This window comes from Pogonomyrmex barbatus, unplaced genomic scaffold, assembly GCF_055798465.1.
Source record: "Pogonomyrmex barbatus isolate J1 unplaced genomic scaffold, ASM5579846v1 scaffold2, whole genome shotgun sequence".
NCBI lineage: Eukaryota > Metazoa > Arthropoda > Insecta > Hymenoptera > Formicidae > Pogonomyrmex > Pogonomyrmex barbatus.
The window spans coordinates 22,763,154-22,782,858 of NW_028297116.1; the positions used below are offsets into that span (position 1 = coordinate 22,763,154).

Below are 19,705 nucleotides of genomic sequence, written 5' to 3' on the forward strand. Positions count from 1 at the left end.
ATCCTGCGATATAATCTACGAAATGTTCGATATTTATTAAACAAAATTGTGATAGCTTGTGAGAGTTTTATCAAATTAAATTTTAATAATATTAAACGATTTCAGAAATTGAATATTATTTTATATTTAATATTAATTATTATTAATAGAATATTCATAAAAAATTATTTATAAAAAATTTATTATTAATTATATATATAAAAAGCTATTATTTTTCATTTACCAAAATGAATACTATGAATATTATTTTTTTTATATTTTTAATAATTGAAACTTTATGTTCAGCTCTTCTTCTTCTTCTTTCATCTATAAAAAAAATATGTAAGGAAATGTGAAGTAGTCGATCAAGATATCGAATATCATAATTTGTATTTCGTTCTTCTTCCTCCTTCACCTCCCATTCCGCAACAACTTTAACAATAGCACACAATCGTCGCGATTATTATCTAGAGTTAGTGTAAAAGAAAGAGAGAAAACAGTGACACGTAGATTTTATATATATTTTTTTTTTGTTTTGCATTCGTTACGGCATCCTGTTACAAACACTCTTCACGCTGCGGTATTTCAGTACAGAAGTAATAAAAAAGTTATAGTGTATACATATATATATCTCTCTATCTATATATATAATATTTATATATAAAATAGGTAAAGTAAAACGTAATATACATGTTATTGTTCGTCTCTCATGGGATTCTTCGCTCGCGTTCGCAATTCATCGTACATTCCTCATACGTGATGTCCCAGAAAAATTGATTTGGACTCACGATTGTACGCCGTTCGATCAGATTCCAGACATCACTGAACGGTGACAATATTAGCAATTTGCAATTTGCAATAAGGAAATCTTTTCTATACTTCTTAAAAGTTCTTATGAATATTTCTTAAGCATCTCTTATCCTTTCTTCCTTCCGATCAATACAGTTAAACCATAAAGATTTTACTTATTGTTACAATGCTATATATTTTAACACAAGCTTATGGCTCAAATAAAACAAACATTTCGTATAATTCGTGGCGTGTTAATTAAAGCAAGGAAGAATCGAAACACATCTAAAGCTTACATGTAATGTCCTGATGCGATATATCCATTAAAAACAAGCGAGTAGCATGAATAAAATAAAGGATCTTTTCATTACTTTACGCGTATCGCGTATCGCGAAGTATGATTTAAGTACATAGAAATATTTTTCTCGAGAGGTTCTCACTTTAATAAATTAAGAGAGAGAGAGAGAGAGAGAGAGAGAGAGAGAGAGAGAGAGAAAGAAATATTATTTAAATAATAAGTATTATTAATTCAGATAATAATAATTAAAAATATAATTATTATATTTTTAATTAAATATAATAATAATTACTTAAAACTCATCTCTTTATTTAAAAATATTCAAATTTCATTCAACAATGTACTTCGATACTTCATTTTATTTTATCCATACTGTCATGCGCATCTGTTCACACAACTAGATTCACGCTTATTAAAACAATAACAATTGCTTTCTGACTTGACAGTTTTCAACATTGCACATGTTAAGTTGTAAATCCCTTTCTGCAACGGTTTACAGGTTTATCAAGATTGCACAGCAAACATAAATCACTCGCAATCTAACAATCAACAAACAAGTTTATTTGCACATTGTAAGTGATCCATCACAAGATCACGCGATAATGGCGACCGTCGCCCAAACGCGATCCAAGCGTCCTCCTCGTGTTATATTTAATTACTTCTAATATCTCAAGTTTTTATCGCAGATTCAATATTTCATAACGATACGATGTTTTTCATCCTCGCAAATCGGATATTAATTTCCCGTTGATCTGAACATCGCTTATTGTAACGTAACTAATCTAGCAAAGGTTGCTTCCGATCTGCTTTCACCTGAGAAGATGAATCGAAGCTGTATACCGCAGATTCTGATTATTCGCCGAGAATCACGTGTTTCTCGCATATTTCTAACGTATTGCGATGAAATCTATTTAATAGATCGTAGTACATAATTAAATAATCCTTTTACCGGCGACAGTGAGATGAAACGCTAAAACAAAGCGATAAATTATATTCGCTACTTTGTAATTATGTCATTAATAACATCCCCTTGTTTCATCATGCGCGAGTACTCGAGACTGTTGTGTCATTATCCACAAGTCAGTGGGAAAAGTCTGTATTCGCGTGAGAAAATGTGCATCTACATTGGAGAAAATTTTGGTTTTTTACACATTAAACTTTTCCTATAAATAAAGATTGAAGCTTACTCAAAGAGTTTCATTAAAAATATATAGAACACTTCAAAATCGTTCAATTCTTTACTTCAGATTAATCTTCGTGAAAATGTAAAAAAAAAAAAAATTTAATAAAAATTTTGAAACGACAAAATAATAATATCGGAGAATATTCTCTGTGTGAAAATAGATTTTTAACATATTATTATACAATCCTAAAAAGGAATTAACGTAACTACATTTTTGCACAAAAATATTTCGATGTGTACTGTCGTTTCAAACTACAAAAAAAGCTAACGCGCGTCATCAGCATGCGCGATACGTGGGCGAAATTGATGTCCAAGAAATGATGTCGATAATTCAAGGATTATCAATTAAAGAAGAACTGCTACTTCTCCATTTTGGTGGATCTCCGATCATTGCAAGATGATGCGACGGAGATTTCAGACACAAAATATACATTTTCCATGTTCGTAATCGACGAGTGTCAGCACTCCAGTTTTCAAAACGCACTGATAAGTAACAATGCCGTGATAATCGCAAAATAAATTTACCTGAACTCATAAAATCCATATGTAGAAATATCCACGATATTAAAAATGCAACACCGTTCTACTTCTAAAAAAATTGTGACGTAAGATTCTGATTTGCTGTATTATGATCTGCTATATAAATATCAATTTGAATAATTACACATCTCATTTCTTCAGTAAGATCAGGATACGTAAAGAAATTAATTATTGTAGAAATTATTCGAAATTAAGTTGCACGGCATCGTTCGGTGTAATTGAAACCGAACACTCGGCGCAACTGTCTAAATGAGATAGATATTGCATTTGTATGCGGTGTCAGTCTCATAATTGGCAGTGAGCATTCTCGGAATACGCTACCGTTCAGAGTGTGAGATATTTTTCGTTCTGGTTATTCGGGTATTTATAGTGCGATTCAGATTAGAAATACTATGATAGTGAGCACATGGGGGTGGCGCATCCGAGGGTGGCGGATGTCACAGACATATATATATATTGTGTATATATATATATATACACAATAGACTTGGATTACGGTGTATATATATATATATATATACACCGTAATCCAAGTCTATTCCGCCATACAAAACGATTGACTCGAATATCCGAATATGCGTATTGACCAAACTGTTCATTTGCCGCGTAACTGGACACTTGCCAGATATACGTGCTGCTTACAAATGCGATTCGGGCATCTAATGCTGAAGTTAAATTATGTAGAATAATACTTCTTCGAAGAATAATATATTCCTAATTTTGTGGTTTAACTATTTAAATAAAATCTATATTGTGTACATCTAAAAAAAAGTACAAAAGTTGAATATCATATAAAAAAAATATACAGAGATCTTGAAAATCTAAGAAAAACAAATTTAAATGATTTGAAGTAACGTAAACCAAGAAAAAGTGCAGTCTCAGTCGTTCTTGTTTTGTCTAAACGATGTCTTAAAAGTTTAGATATTAAAGTTTTATCATTTAAAATTTGATTAACACTTATATTGAAGTGATATTGAATAGTCACAATTGACAAATGTACACAATGGCAAATATTTTTTATATTCATCATTTTAATCATTTTAATGTTTTAACTTGAGGGAATGCTGGACTTGTCTGTACCGACAAAACGCAGTAATTTTGTATTGCTTTCATTTTTTATTAATTTTATTGATTTGGAAATTCACAATTAAAGTTTATGCATTAATACGTATCTAGCATATGAATTTGGTATCAACAAGAAAAATTTTTTAAATTTAGATTTTTTTTATTATTTGATACTTTAAAATGGCGTCCAAAGCTGTCAAGTCGCATCAATATTTGCTTTATATAAAAATTTTACAGCCTGTACCTACTGATATTGCTAGACTAGAAGATTACATGAAGAAACAAAGTTGAATTCTTAGAACTAAGCTAGATACCTAATGTAATGCAAAAAAGCAATACAAAATTTTGTTCATGTGTGTACAAAAATGTATATATGAATATATGTATGTGTGTATACATAAATGTATCTATGTATGTTAGATGTGCATATGTGTGAACGTCAAAGTTCGCTCGTCAGTCCAGAATCCCCTTAAATAAAATATTTCATCATTGACCTAGAATCAACGTATTCTATAAATGTATATTTTTTTCTAATAAATTTTGTTACTCAATCTTTCTATCTCCTCTTTAAAAATATTCTCGCTTAGTCGTTAATTTAATTTTATACTCTCAACTAATTGAAAAATGCGCGATTAACTAGCCGATTTCCTTTCTCGATTTTCTAGTTTTTCTCGTACGAAAGTACATGAGAAGAAGAAGCGAAGAATCCCATCGCGATGTCATAGGGGTCATAGTTGTTTGTAATCCGCTCGAAAACTTGAATTACTCCATCCGGGATGTTATCCCGGATGTGGAAGTCGGATCACAAGTCCGGAGATATCGCGCACGCGTACACGCGTGTGCGAGAATCCGATTTCCGTGATTTATTCGACAGATTCGTGCGACGATTTCCGTCTGCGCCGAGCGAGAAAGCGGAGACTCAATTACTACTTTCGTCATCGTTGTCGAAGACTCCGCTCGGAAAATTCCCGTGTCATTCCCGATCTTTGCTCAAGTCGGAAGGCAAGTCGCCGCAGGCGGACAATGTCGCCGCCGTCGCCGTCGTCGTCGTGGGCGACCTGGAAGTCATCCTGGAGGTCACCGGTAAGGATAATCCCGCGCTCATCGCGACATTTAGCGGTATCGTGATGAACGGCTGATTCGACTGCGACGAGTTCGCCACCGGTGCTATTGTACCTACAAGAAAATCGCAAAGGGAAATCAAAGATAAGACATACCGTCGCAATGAGAAAGAAGCGCGACGCTACGTTTCTTTTCCCAATCAATCTTTTCTTATCTCTCTTCTACTCCAGTCGCTTTTTTCACTCCGATCCATCCGCAAACGCGTTTTTGAAAAACCATAGCGTGCGCTATATTCGCGCTTTGAAATCAAAGATTAACAAGGAGGATGTATTTATACTCCGATATTTTTCTTTATATCGCACTAGTTCAATTAATACATCTCCACACGTAAAAGCAAGGAAAAATGAAAATTGAAATTTCGATGCAGCCGCAAGTGTCACACGTAGCATTTACTAAAAATTACAGCGTAAAGCTGAAAGAAATTAAAGATAATTATGTCGCGATAAAATTGATCCTTGGCAAATAAATTGGATCGTGTAACGGTATTCCTCGTTTCGTCATGTACCGTTTGTACCTCTACCGTGTTCTCCCCCTTCCCCCCATTATTTTTGCGTCATCTCGACATATTAACATGCGCGCGAGATATGCGTATCTTATTTTCACGCCATTGGTCGTAACGAGCAGCTTGCTCTTTTTGGTTCGCGTTATGCAAAATTGTTAGTCATAATCTCGCGTCCGATACGCAATTATTCCCCGGTACCACCGCCGGTGATTCAGACGAGGAGGAAGATGCGCGCGAGCGATTTCCGCGAATTCACGGCAGCCTCCGACGAAGAGCCGATCAAAATCCGCGTCCCGCGGAAGGGCATTTCGAAATGCGTGTCGCGCGACATTGCGTAAGCTTCGCGTTTGCGTTCCTCCGCAACGGCGGCGACGGCGACGGCGACGGCGACGGCGACGGCGGCGGCGGAGAAGGAAGCTTTACCTCCGTCTTGAGACATCTCCGTCTTGAGATGCACCGGTTGCCCGTTTTGTCCTATGCCGAGCAGGACCCCCGGACTGGGCGAATAAATGACACTCTGAGGCACCTGGTACATAATCCCTGCAGAAAACGAAGGCACATTTCCTAGGAAATCAAAGAGGAATTGAGCGTGTGAGTGCCGTGGTTGCAAGCCGTCGGTGATGACCGCGGCACATTTCTCGCGAGGAAGTCTCACGAAATTCGCAATTGCAAACGTACCCTCGGTACAAAAGTACACGCGTTATTTTAAATATATTTTAAATATTTTATACAGGTTCCACTATCGCACAAATTGCGAGATGACTATTTTTCTGAGCGGAGAATTGTCAGCGATATACGTGACGAATAATAAAGTGACGAATAATGTAAAATAGAAAGAGGCTCAGTGTATATTTGTACCTTATTTGTATCGAAATTGTGAAATGCATCGACGTTAAAGTTAAACTTGTTTTCTGTCCCTCGGTACAGACGTATATCGTCGAGAAAAACTTAGGAATGGCGGCCGAGCCGAAGCTTCAAACCAGACCACCCAGGTGCGAGAGAATCTGCGCTCTGATTCATCATATCTCCATGAATTATTGCATTACGCGTACCTCTTAGCAATATGCGATAATTTTTCAAGGATTGAATATTGAATCAGCGAAAAAAAGCAATAAAAAATAAATCTAATTTGCGCGTGAAATATGAAATCTGTTGGAAGTATCATTGGCAATCCTGGTATCGCTCAAGTTGATCTGGATATTCGATAATAATAAAATGTAAGAATTAGCGTCAGTAGCAAACCTTAGCAAAGCATTATTATATCATTTGTTAGAAATAAGTAATAAATTCTCCTAACAAATATCTCTTCCTATAATACGATCCCTTTCTTGAATTTTCTATGCATAGCCATTTATTGGTCCTTATAAAATCATGATAGAATTAGTATTCGCTATTCGCCACAAAAACTGTGCGTTAACGCCGCATCCAAACACGCTCTTGAGAACAATCCTATACAGATAATACATTTACGCGGAAAAAACGTCTCGTAATGCCTCTCGCACGCGCTTTCTACGTATTCCAAACAAAACAAACGCGCCTAATTAAAGAAACAGGTAACTCGCGCGATACACCATCCATCCATCGTTCATGATGATGGAATCTCTCGCATGCGCACCTTATAACGCAAGGATATATTATGCATTCGTCGTCCTCGGACGGGGTGCGTAATAAGTTGGCGGTGATTATTATCGAATTCGCGTGAGGATGGCCGGGAGCGACGGCCGTACCGCCACGTGAGGAGGCCGCGGATTCGCGCGCGTGGAAAAAAAGCGCGATCGCGAACACGGCCGCGGATCGGTTAAGCAGCGCGGTAGAATGGCATCCACGCGACGCATTAGCATCGATATTTATGTGTACACCTGCATCCGCGCAAAGAGCGCGCGCGGACGAACGGAGCGGCTTTCGACCGGATCCTACTTCCCAGTTAGGCAGCACGGTTGCCGTCTAAGTTTGGTCATCGCCGTGCCGCGCGCGACTGCTTGCGTACTCCCTACACGGATAACCCCGTCATCGCTCGCACGCCTTTCGCATTTTAAACATCCTCGCTCCCTCTCTCCCTGTTCTTCTTCTCCTCCTCCTCCTCTTGCTCCCACCTCCATCTCCCTCCCACCTTTTCTCACGCTTCGCTCCCTCTTTCTCCGTTTTCTCCCCTCGCGTCTGTCCACCACCGGTGGTATGCACGCGGCGTGCTTACTTGCGTGCGTGCGTGCGTGCGTGCGTGCGTGTTTACCCTGTCCGCTCGCTCACCTCCGTCTGACCAGCTGTTCGTTATCAGCGCGCGATGAGGTCAAGCGCGACGCAAATGGTATCGACGACAATTAGACGCGATTAGCATACATACGGCACGAAGGAGGGCAGCGGCAGATCGGGAGAACTGCGAACACCCTCGATTTCACGTCGGGGCGGTCTCGGGTCGTTTCTCTTTCTAATCACGATCTTGATAATTGTCACGAAATTATTTTCTATTTTTCGAAAGATCGATAACACGTCATCTGGCTACGAAGAATTTGCCATAGTCAAGCGTAAATCTGTGGTTTATGTTTTGTATGAGACATATAGCGCACCTTCGCGGTTTCCAACATAGTACAAAACGCGTTGCATTAAAATTTCTAAAAATCATTACGTGGGAGGCCTATCTCTCTCTATATGGAACAGCGAAAGATATTATGAATAATCGCAGCCGTGAATGACAGAAAATCGACGTAACCGCAGAATTTAATCCAACTGAAAACCTTGCACGAACTCGGCCGGCTAATGATTGTCGCGAATGATATAGTTTACTTCGCGACTAATGGGACTGATATCGTTCGAAAACATATATTTCATACCTGATTCGCTTCAAAGACAAAAAGAGTTCCCGCTCTGTGACAAGACTAATCCTAATTTTTTTTTTGAAAGCGTACTCATATCAGGACCCAGAGAGGGGGACGAGAAGCCAGGTTTTGAGAAGAATTTTGATTCAAGCGCATCACCGCCGTACCCCAACGATCCTCGCGGACTTCACGACGGCCGCGTGTGAGACTCACCCGAGTGATTGTTCTTGATAGGATCCTTCGAGTCGCCGTCACTGCTCTCGCCGTCGCTCTCGTTGATGCAGACGTCGGATCTGGGCGACGCGTTCTCCTCCTGAAACCAAGAAGAGCGGCGTTATTGTGCATCCGCCTCGAGTGCGAGTCGTCGTCGCGCGGAAGCGGGCGGATATCGGCAGGGGATCTCTTTTTCTCGCAAAAGAGGGGCGGGAGGAAAGGGGTAGTTTGAATGCAACGTACAAGCAAAAAATCTACCAAATGTACAAACGTGTATACAAACGTGCGTGCGTGCGTGCGTATCTACCTACCTACCTACCTACCTACCTACCTACCAACCTACCTACCTACCTACCTACCTAGCGGACGCAAGGAAAGAAAGAGAAAGATGCGCGAGCATCTTGTCTGCGCTCCTTATATGGTCATCTCTCGCGGACTCCACTCGTGCGATGCACTCGCGGAAAAGAACGTCCTCGCGAATTCGTTCGCGACCCCCTCGACCGGGGGAGCGCTCGTCTCGCACGGATCTTTCCCGCCCTGATGTTTCTTCCTCGATCTCGCTCCGCGGCGAGATGATAAAACAACAGTTCAAAGATATTCCCAAGTTTCGAATAACGCAACATTCAGTTTCTTTAATTCGATTAAACTACTGACGACGATATAATTTTGTTTATTTTTTTTATGAAAACTGATTACTACATATGTGAAAGCCTAATGATACATCTTACGGTTGTAATTCTTTCTTCAAGGTTCTACGTAGTTGATGGATTAGACCGCAAAATGTTAATTTTTCTCGGTTGTATCGTGTACTCTATTGTTAAGAATAATTCTAAGTTAAAAAAGGGCATAATGATCTCCTCGCAATTTATGCCAATCGCCGTCTAATTCAACGATACACACGGTTGGACAATACGCGCGTGTGAGAATCGCGTATATGCCAGCTCGTCAAGTCGCCTTCAGGAAGTCGGGAAAGTGCGGTACCAATTGGAAAGCTCGAAAAGCCGCGATGACAACGGCTCCGCCGCGCTTTCTCGCTTCCGACTACACGCGCCGTTTCTCACACCGCTTTTCCTACCCCGCCATTTATCGCGATGCAGGCAGGAGGATACGCGTGTATGTGTAGAGAAGGCGCGACAAAAAGCAACATTCCTGACTCTTAACTCGGGCTCTATATAAGTGTCTGCCATCGCGAACATTGCCTGTATATGGCGACAACCGGGCTTTGACAAAGGTGACCGTATATGGAACTCCGCTTCCACCTTTCGTGCGTGCGTACGTGCGTACGTGCGTGAGTGCGCGATCTTTCTCCCTCTCCCTCCCTCTCTCTCTCTCTCTCTCCTGGAGTCTCCCTCGCGGAGACATCTCGGTGCCCGTTCTCTATTCCTCTCTCTTTTCCTCCCTCCCTCGCTTTTGCCCTCACTCTTCTTCTGCTTCTTCTACTCGCGAGAGGTGCGATATACCTGGATGCGCGGCCTCTTCCTCTGCAACCCTACCGAACGAGCGAGCGAACAAACGACGGCATCTATTAGCGTTGTTACATCCGTTACATCATAAATCGTGCTTTGACCTCGCGCGGCATGCGCTGCCTCCGGGATACCAAAAGTTCCGCGCACATTTCCGGTTTTGGGAGAATACAAACGCCATCTGTGCGAACAAGAGCTTGAGGAAGTATACCCCTTCGTGATTGAAAAAAAAAAATGAGTCAGCGCGACCGAATGTCTCGTAAAAGATTCACCAAAAGACATGTAATAGGTACTCTAAATTAATTTTCAATAATTTAAATTAATGACACCAAAATCATTTTTTTCTCCTTGAAAATGGAGAACATTCTCATGGCGGACGGGGCCATTTGGTAATAAAGAATGAGGATCTTCACAAGCTGTCATGTGTGCCATCATGTACCATCTTGACTTGCGTTGTTTATCCTTTAACTTTTACTTCCGTTTTCTTTAAACAGGTATCAGGCGCTCGTTATTCAACTTTTTCCCTCGATGATCGTAACACAAGGAAAAGGAGAGAGAGAGAGAGAGAGAGAGAGAGAGAGAGAGAGAGAGAGAGAGAGATATCTCTTTGTGCGCGCGCTTGATCCAAACTTGTATCTCTTGTGTTTGACAAGATAGAACAGTCAGAGAAAGATGTCACATTGATCGATGTAAAATGAAATCATGGAGACATTCAAACACATCATCATTATTTTGTATTTTGAAATACAGTATTCTGTTTTAATTATTACTTACTATTAATATTATCTTTATATGTGCTAAAAAATACGATAAAAATTATCTGCATCCACTGCGCATAATGTGATGCAACGCTCTATTATAGTGGACTTTTTATAGTCTCGATCTTCGTGAAAATTCCTCTTAGCATATTTTATTTTGATCGATTATCATCGATACTTCGCTACGAAATCACATTAGAATCGTGCACATGTATCGTTATTATTAATTAATCAGTAAAAGAAAGAAGTACATCAGGCAACCGTATATATCTCTGTTAAAAAGCTATCGAGTGTATATTAGTTGGAATTGAAACGCAAACCTACCTTGCACTTCTGTCCTCGCGCGCGTGTTTCTGTTTCATTTCCGAACATTGAACGACATCGTTATTTGCGAGAAGAATAGAGCCATGCAACAGCGATACTGGACTATCAATTATAACTTGCACGGCGGTCCTAACGCACCGTTAGAAATAAAGGAATCCCTAACACACCGCGGAATGTTTCTGGACCTCTAAATATATCCCGAACCAGATTGTCAAAAATAGGCATATGTCGGGCCCGTGGCCGAAACGCGAAATATAAGATTCTAACATCTTCTCGTTTCCGAAGCTCTTGCTCCGGAATCTTTTATCACGAGAGAGATTCAACGAGGGATTTTAATAAAATTCGCAGACTGTGAAATTATTTTACAACAATGACTATTCACATTCTCGAAGAATTATCAATAATTATCCGAAAATCTTTGATATATATATATATATATATATATATAAATTTATATATATATTTTTTCATAAATGTTCTTTTATATTTTTTTCCTTTATTTTCATGAGATCTTTTTAATATTTCTATTATTTATTTTAAAATTGAAAGCATATATTATCTCGCATTAATACACACAGAGATTTGATCGCATAAAGTGTCGCATGGACTAATTAAATTAATACAACTTGCAAAAGACAAAATTTTGAGAAATACCTACCTGGTCCGCGAGAGTAAAACGTGACATCGGCAACATCGTGCACAATCAAAATCTATCGGTAGAAAATCAAATCACTTGATTGCAGAGTCTATATTGTCAAAGACGAAAGTGTATGTATGAGTGTACGTACGTGTATGCGTGTGTCCATGTGTATACGCTTATAGGCATAAAAATATATAAATATTATCACAGTATTTTTTACAGTTACTATGCTATGTACAAAAATACTAAGATACATACTAATAATGTAAAAGAGCCGCATTATTCGCAAATTTATCGTTAAAATTGTAATCGATATTATTATTATTATTATTATTATTATTATTATTATTATTATTATTTGTACTCTCTGTATATCGAGACGCGCGGTAGATTACAGTTTCTATTTCTATATATCTATCTGATCGGTGCCCAAAAACATTCGCTCTTCTTTTTACTCTTTTATCTTCTTCTCTTCCTTTTTTTTTACGCGGATACACGATATAATACAGAACATGAACAAACAATACATACACACATACGCATGCACAGTGTTGATAAACGGATATCGGTGTGGGATGTTGAGTGTGGAGAGGTTTGGGAAACGGTGGAGTAAATTAAAAGGTAATCTAAATACTAACTACTTATTCTGCGAGAAAAGACAATCCAAATAACTACACATGCCAGTTACGGTTGCGATATACCACACGTTACACAGCAAACAATATAAAAAAAAAAAAAAAGAGAGAGACGATGGATGAGGCACGATGCTCCATAAAAAAAAAAGAATGCATAACAGTATTAAGCGTGCACCGCCGGAATCGCACTCACACCACCGGTTCGACGATTTTCTTTTAGTGGGGAATTTTTTGTTCCTCAACAAAATCGATGGAGATAAATAAATTGAATTTCTCTCGTGAAAATAACGAGAGAAAGAAAGAGTATTTTTCGCAACGCATACTCGTACAAAATACGAAAACGAGTACCGACGTCGCGATTAACGTCCGCTTACAATAACGACATACGTACACGTTGCTCTTTTGCCTTTAATAAATAAAAAAAGATATCGCCTTCAATAAATAATACAATTTAACTAAAAAAAAAATAATAATAATAATAATGAACAAAAAACGAAAGATAAAATGTAAAACAGAGAGCTGTTGAAACGAACGAGTACAAAAACGAAGTACTTGATTATTCTATTCCCACTGGGTCGATCACACGATGCCTAACGCTAATGTACACCTAATCTACGACATAACTAATTAATAACAATATCTCTTTTCCTCGCACTCGAATATCTTTCTATCGTACGGTGATTTTTGTCGATGCATACCACCGTATTTCATTTAATACGCCGAGCTTTGGACTTCGTCGAGCACAAAAATCTACTCATAGAGAGACCGACATTTATCTCATGGAATCTTATAATTCGCTCGTGATCTGGGATCATCGATGATGGATCAGTCTGTGATTTGCCCCGAGATGTAGCAAACTTTGCGTTTCCTTGCTACGCGAACGTTTCGCGAAACGGAAACTATCCTCTCCCTTTTTATGTTTCAACGATACAACGCGCCTCTGTCGGTTTCGCACACGAGAGCAAAGTTCTTAACCGCGCAATACTTGATGGGAAAAAAAATTTATCGATATGTGTATATTGGATACTTTAGATAACGTATCCATATATAACATATGGATATTATGTACACACATATCATATGTTATGTATGAATATTATATATCATATATAATGTTATACGTTACATATAATATGTTATATATGTATTTATACTAAAAACATATCGAAAGATTGGACTAGATTTACGCGTACGAGATTGGCTGTAATCGTAAGCCTATACGATCCCCTATCGCGTCCATCGTATTCAATAAAATACTATATGTGACTCTACTACACGCTCGCCGGCGCGATACAGCGTCTAAAGGGAAATTACGTCAGTGGTACACGCGATGCCCGAAGAGAAATTATTTCGGTATCCATAAGCCACGCGCGGCCTTGCATCGACGTACGTTAAAATAGTTATATCTCGGGAAAGAAGAGTTTTATAAAAAAAAAAAAAAAAATATTAAAAGCAAATATTCACAAGAAAACTTGCAATGATAAAAACATTAAAAAAAATATATACATATGTAGGAAATTAAATATAATTGTACAAGTATCTGCGAATATAAATGTATCCGTTTTCCAAATAAATCGTTAACTTCTTAATTTCGCAATATTTCGCAAGGATGTAACGAGCATGTCTATGTCGCGAACTGAAGCAAACAGCTGATCGGAAACAGCTGATCATGTATTGTTCTCATGATAATCGAGCTCGTGTTCTCTTGTGATTAGCGACGGATTTCGAGGAAGACACGGTCGAATTCGGCGAAGTGCGAGATTCGGTAGATACTCCGTAGAAAATCCGCTGCTAAAAGGAAAGGACGATTCCGAGAGCTCGCGCATTGCATTATAACGTCGTCTTGACTAAAGTGGAATAAAGTTCGATTATTGTACTTTACTCGATATTCATTTCCTACATATATTAAACATTTAACAAAAACGCGATTATTTGAATTGAATAATTTGGCCCCTTTGAATTCTGGCTTCCCTCAAATTAGAATTTTGTCTTTGTTTTAAGAACAAAGACTTATAATTATTCTTATTCGAATCAAATTGAAATAAAATTCGATTAACGCGTGCCATGCGACATTCCACACAAAAATCGCAGTAATCGTTTTTGTACATATCGCAATAATTACCTTTATGTACAAATTATGTACAAATTGCACAAAATTACTACATAAAGTTTTTTTTACACCGCTCGCATCGCTCTATCGGATCGAGAATCCACGGCGAGAATCGGCGCGAGACAAGTCTCCCCTTTTTTCCGAGTGTGTATCCGGATTTATAGCGAAGACGCGGGTTAGCTCGCAACGCGATCTCAATCTTTCGACCTTTCGACCTTTCGACGTTTCAAAACGTGAAATGCGGCGGGAACGGGGGACGGAGCGCGACGGGCCGACGAGCGGCAAGCACGTACTACCGTTGGGGGTGCGAGTGCGACATGTGAGGATGGTAGGCGGCGTGATGGGGCGGCAGGGGCGAGGGGCATGATTGCTGGTATGGGCCTCCGGCGAGCATCGGGCCCGGGCTCGAGCACGGCACGAGGTGCGAGCTCGGCGAAGCGGCTGCGGCCGCCGCCGCGTGTGCATGCGCTATGAGGTGCGCGTGCTGCGCGTGTGAGGGTGGCGCGTGCTGCGAGCCCGGCGGCGGCGGTGGCGGCGGTGGCGGCGGATGGGCCCCCGCGGTCGGGCCGCCCGCTGGCCCGCTACCGGGCCCGGTACCAGGATAGCCGGCGTGCAGCGAGCCACCGTGCGGCGAGCCGTACACCAGTTGCCTTACTTTCTGCTCGTCGTCGGCGATGTTGTACGTCAGCTCGGTCTCCTCGAAGCCGGTGGCCGACATCCTCTGGTCGCCCGACGAGCCCGACGGCGGCGGATCCGGGCTGTTGAGGCACGTCTGAATCAACGCCTTCCCGGCATCGCTGGTGATCATCGGTTGCAGTTTGCGCGTCGCGAACGTATACACATGGCCGGTCTCGCTTGCAACCAATAGCATTACCTGCGTGCCGGTCAGCGTCGACAGCTCGTACGCCTGCAAATATCGTCAAACCGACATCTCGTTAATTCTCTTTTGAAAAATCTTCTTCTTCCCGTAATATTTATTTCATATTTATTTCAGGATTTTTTTTCTTTCTTGATAAAGTACATATCATTCGTAGAATCAATTACTCGGAGTTCCACCTTCATACATAACAGAAATACAAAGCTAAGTGTATTTATTTTACAAATTTATTTATTAACAAATTTATTATAAACACGTTCTGTTTGATGATAATCTAGTACTTTGTTGTACGAGATATTCTTTGCGCTTTACGATAAATTATAATTATAATGTTTACTGATGAAATAATAAATATTTAATTTATTTCTTAAACAAGAGATTAAAATTAATGATATCACAAATATCAATGTAAATTAAATGAAAACGTGAGAAATGATTTTCAAATTAAACAAAAAAACAATACAAGTAATGACAATAAAAATTAAACGTTGTAAGCCACTTAGATAACATCACACGATGATTAGATAAACTTCTCAATAATAACCGCTGTACATTTTTTACTTTCATATAGCATTTTCAATATGTAATTTTTGTTGGCCTTAGTACCTGTAAATATTTACAAAAAGAAAATCGAAAAGTTTTAAAATTATATCTTTATTATATAAAATTATATCTTTTCGATATAAGATGAAGAGCAAAAACGGAATATTTACTAATTTCTTTATTGACTTTTACTGATTTACTTTCTTTTCTCGAACAATTGTTCATATAAGCGAAAATTCCGATGTCATTAAAAATTTAACAAAACATAATATTATCAATGTACAAAGTGATTTGATGCGTGCAGTTATTAAAATGTATACAAACAAAATACGTTCGACATGAATATCTAATTAAAATCTAAAAAAATTAAAGCTAAAAGTACTAATAATTAGTCACGTTCTTATATATATTTCGTTAATTATATATTTTTTCTAAACAGAGTAATCGCGTGTTAAACATGTGATCATAAATTTCATTATTTCCGGACCGATGTGAATCACTTTAATTCGAAGCTCTTAAATAATATAACTTTATGTCTTAACGGTTCTCCTTTTCGGCATTTTAAATTATAAAAAATTTATAACATTTCATTTAGCAAGATTTGTATTTTTATTCTATATATATTTTTCCGAAATATTTGCAAAAGAAAGTAATTGATAATTTGATGATATAAAAAATAATCAAAATAAGCATTGCTAAATTATATTTTTAAGATATTTGGTAACATAAATTATATCATAATAAATCAATTGCTTAAGTGAGAAAAAAGAGTAATTTCCTAAATAATCGTACAATTGATTCTATATAACCACATCATGAATATTTATAAATAATGTCAAAAAATTATAATAGGTATATTATTTGTAGATTATATATATATATATATATATATATATATATAGAAAAAATATTATTTCAGAATATTACATTACTGAATATTGTTTTTTAAGAGAAATTCTTCTAAGTTTCCTCTTAAAAAAACAGAAGGAAAAAATGTTTGTTTAAAATAATAAAGATTATAAGCCAAAGCAAAAGAAAAATATAGTTTAGAATTAACAGTCGGTTTTCTGTAGATTTTACTTAACAATCGAACAGTCAATTTTATTTAAATCTGTTTAGCATTTGAAAAATATAATGTATCATAAAAAGAGAGATATATCGATTGGTCTAACAGAAAGAATAAAAATTTATTTCATTTTGTACATGTATATTTATTTCTAATAATCAGACATAACAATTTGTAGTGAAGTACACTTAATTTTACAAGATTAATAAGAAAAATAGTATGTTAACAGATGCATGACAACAACTAATGAAGATAAAGGAAGATTTGAAAGATCTTGTTAGAATATCAATCTTTAGAGAATAGAAAAGTGTTATAGAGAAAAAAGGAGGAGATGGATGTTTCGATTTTGCAAAAAATAAGAGATCGCTTTAATAATTATATAAACATTTGCATAATTACAAAAATAAATAATAAAATTTGGCTTACTTATATTTAATTAAATGTGTATATTTTACCAACTGTAAAAACTAATAATAAGTGTTACTTTAACATTTATTTATCTATCTATAATAGTCGAGAATTAATTGCTCGATTATTTATGACCGACAAAAACATATTTCTTCGAATGTACCAATCAATTTCATGCAATTAATTTCATACTGGAATTTAGGAGATACATTCGAGATGGAACAGAAATAACGTTATGTCGGCAGAGACAGAGACGGAGAGAGAGAGAGAGAGAGAGAGAGAGAGAGAGAGAGAGAGAGAGAGAGAAGACAAAGATTAAGAACAGAAGCAATTTTGATTCAATTGCATTTTCCTTTTGTCTTCGATTAAAAAGAGAATTAAGATTCGCGCCTCCCCTTTGGATTGCAGTTTTCAGTGCGGAGATACATAAAAAGTTAATCGGAGTGAACGCAAAACTGGTAACTTGAAGTGCGAGCAATCGGCCCCCTTTAGCAAGTGCGTAATAGCCGCGAAAGAATGCACGAGTGCGAAACGCTGTCACTCGTAAATCGCGGGCGGGCGGGCGGGCGGGCGTGCGCGCGCGCGCGCGCGCACACTGGAGCCCCGGCGCGCAGCATCCTGTGCCCGTCCGTCGTTGTCGTCGCGACACAATCGGATTGGAGAGACAACACGCGAGAAACGCGTTGCACGTTGCGCGTTTCGCGAGAGTTCTGTCGGTGTTGGCCACTATTTTCACAGAGTTTACATACACGCGTGCGCACTCACCTTTTCCTCTCTTTTTCTCTCTCTTTCTCTCTCGCGGAAAACTTGAAAGACGCAAAAGAGAAAAGAGGTACGCTGCGCCCACACGAGCCCCCACGAGCGGTCCCGCATTACGCGGAGTGCGCGGAAAGCCGGTACGACCAGAGTAGATCAAAGTTTGCACGATACAAACCTTCTTCATGATGCCGGTCTTCCTCTTGGAGAAGGTCGTGTACCTTCTGAGCTTATTGTCAATGTACTCCATCTTAATCTTGACTCGACCCTTGGTCTTCTTGCCGTTCGAGGGGGGTGACTTTTTCGGCTGGCCCAGACTCGTGAAGGATTCGTCGAGGTTGTCGGGGACGCAATCGCCGGGCATGCCACCGCCGGCGGACATACCTTGCGAGAGCGACTGCTGTCGCGCGGCGACTTGGTTCGTGCCGTCGTCGCCGCCGTAGCAGACATCGGATGTGGAGCGCTTGATACCCCGGGGAACGGGGCCGACGCCTGGCGTCGCGGCGCCCGCAGCTGACATCATGGTGGCGCCGCCGCGGCCTAACTGGGAAGCCGCCACCGCTGCGATTTGCGAGGTGGACGGTCGGCCGTAGATTTCCGTGCCAGCATCGATCATCCCCATGCTGTAGCCGAGACTCGCGTACCGACCGTCTCTTCCGCCGCTAGGGTTGTCCATCACGGCGTCGGCGCGCACATTTAATCCCTTCCCCACGACGGCGGCGCGTCTTCGCCACGGAATCGCGTGCGGAACTCGGCGCAGGGTCTACCGCCACGTGATCGATCATCTAGAGGAACACGGGACAACAACGCGCACTGCACGAGCGCTCCCCGCGAACTGAATGCGCGAAACCGAGTATCGTAACTTGACCTAACGTGCCTAACCACGGCGGTGGCGGCGGCGGCGGTGGCGGCGGCAGCGGCGCGGCCTCCGCGTGTCGCCGCGCTGCGCTGTGCGGTCCGACGTTCCCCCACCATCGCCTACGACGCCGTAAAAAACTAGTCCGCCGTAACGCTGTGGCCGCGACCGGGTGAGGATCCGTGTCGAACGACACGCCGAAAAATCACCCGGGTTCCCTACCCTCCGATTCGCTCGGCGGTTCGCCCGCACGCGGCTCCGTTTCCGCGATATTCGCCCGCAAATAAGGCCGCGCAGTGGTACATCGCGCGCCGAGAGGGCGTCCCCTGTTGCCATATTTAGAAGTAGACGTTACCATATTAGGGAAAGTTTGCCAAATATGGTGAACAGAGGTGGTCCTTCCTTTTCGAATGATTGTACGGCGCGCCGCTACGAAACACCAATCCAACTGACAGTAGCGGCTTCCTGCACGCCTTTCCGGCCCCCCCTGATCCGTATTTCTGCACTTATACGTGACCGCAAATCGCGCCAGCCAGCGGTCCCAACCAGATAGCTGTTATGGGATGTATATATACATAAACGTGCGCTTCCGAGTTTATTGTCCCGCCATCCCGTGACGACGCGTCCTACCCGCTCTACGTGCAAACTTTCGGCACCACATTAATCAGGGGAGGACGGAGGGGGGCTTGGAACGCGTGCCTCTAGGCGATATCTCGTTCACGGGAATTCTAATGAGACGTTAACGATGCTATGCTGTCACATGCA

At 40.0% G+C, this 19,705-nt stretch overlaps 1 protein-coding gene across 2 annotated transcripts; it reads right to left on the reverse strand.

Annotated features, from left to right (window-relative positions):
* Nucleotides 1–350: 350 nt before the first annotated feature.
* Nucleotides 351–19,483, reverse strand: bs (serum response factor blistered). 2 transcript variants are annotated; one of them, XM_025219096.2, is made up of 5 exons: nt 18,263–19,483; nt 15,090–15,341; nt 8,505–8,604; nt 5,902–6,018; nt 351–5,030 (listed from the first exon to the last, which is right to left on the reverse strand). In XM_025219096.2, exons 1-5 carry the CDS (start codon nt 18,758–18,760, stop codon nt 4,828–4,830), a joined length of 1,170 nt encoding a protein of 389 aa, XP_025074881.2. In that variant the 5' UTR covers nt 18,761–19,483; the 3' UTR covers nt 351–4,827. The 2 variants fall into 2 exon arrangements, with proteins under 2 accessions (XP_025074881.2, XP_025074880.2); XM_025219095.2 differs by having other exon boundaries at nt 5,902–6,042; nt 18,263–19,481.
* Between the last annotated feature and the right edge of the window lie 222 nt (nt 19,484–19,705).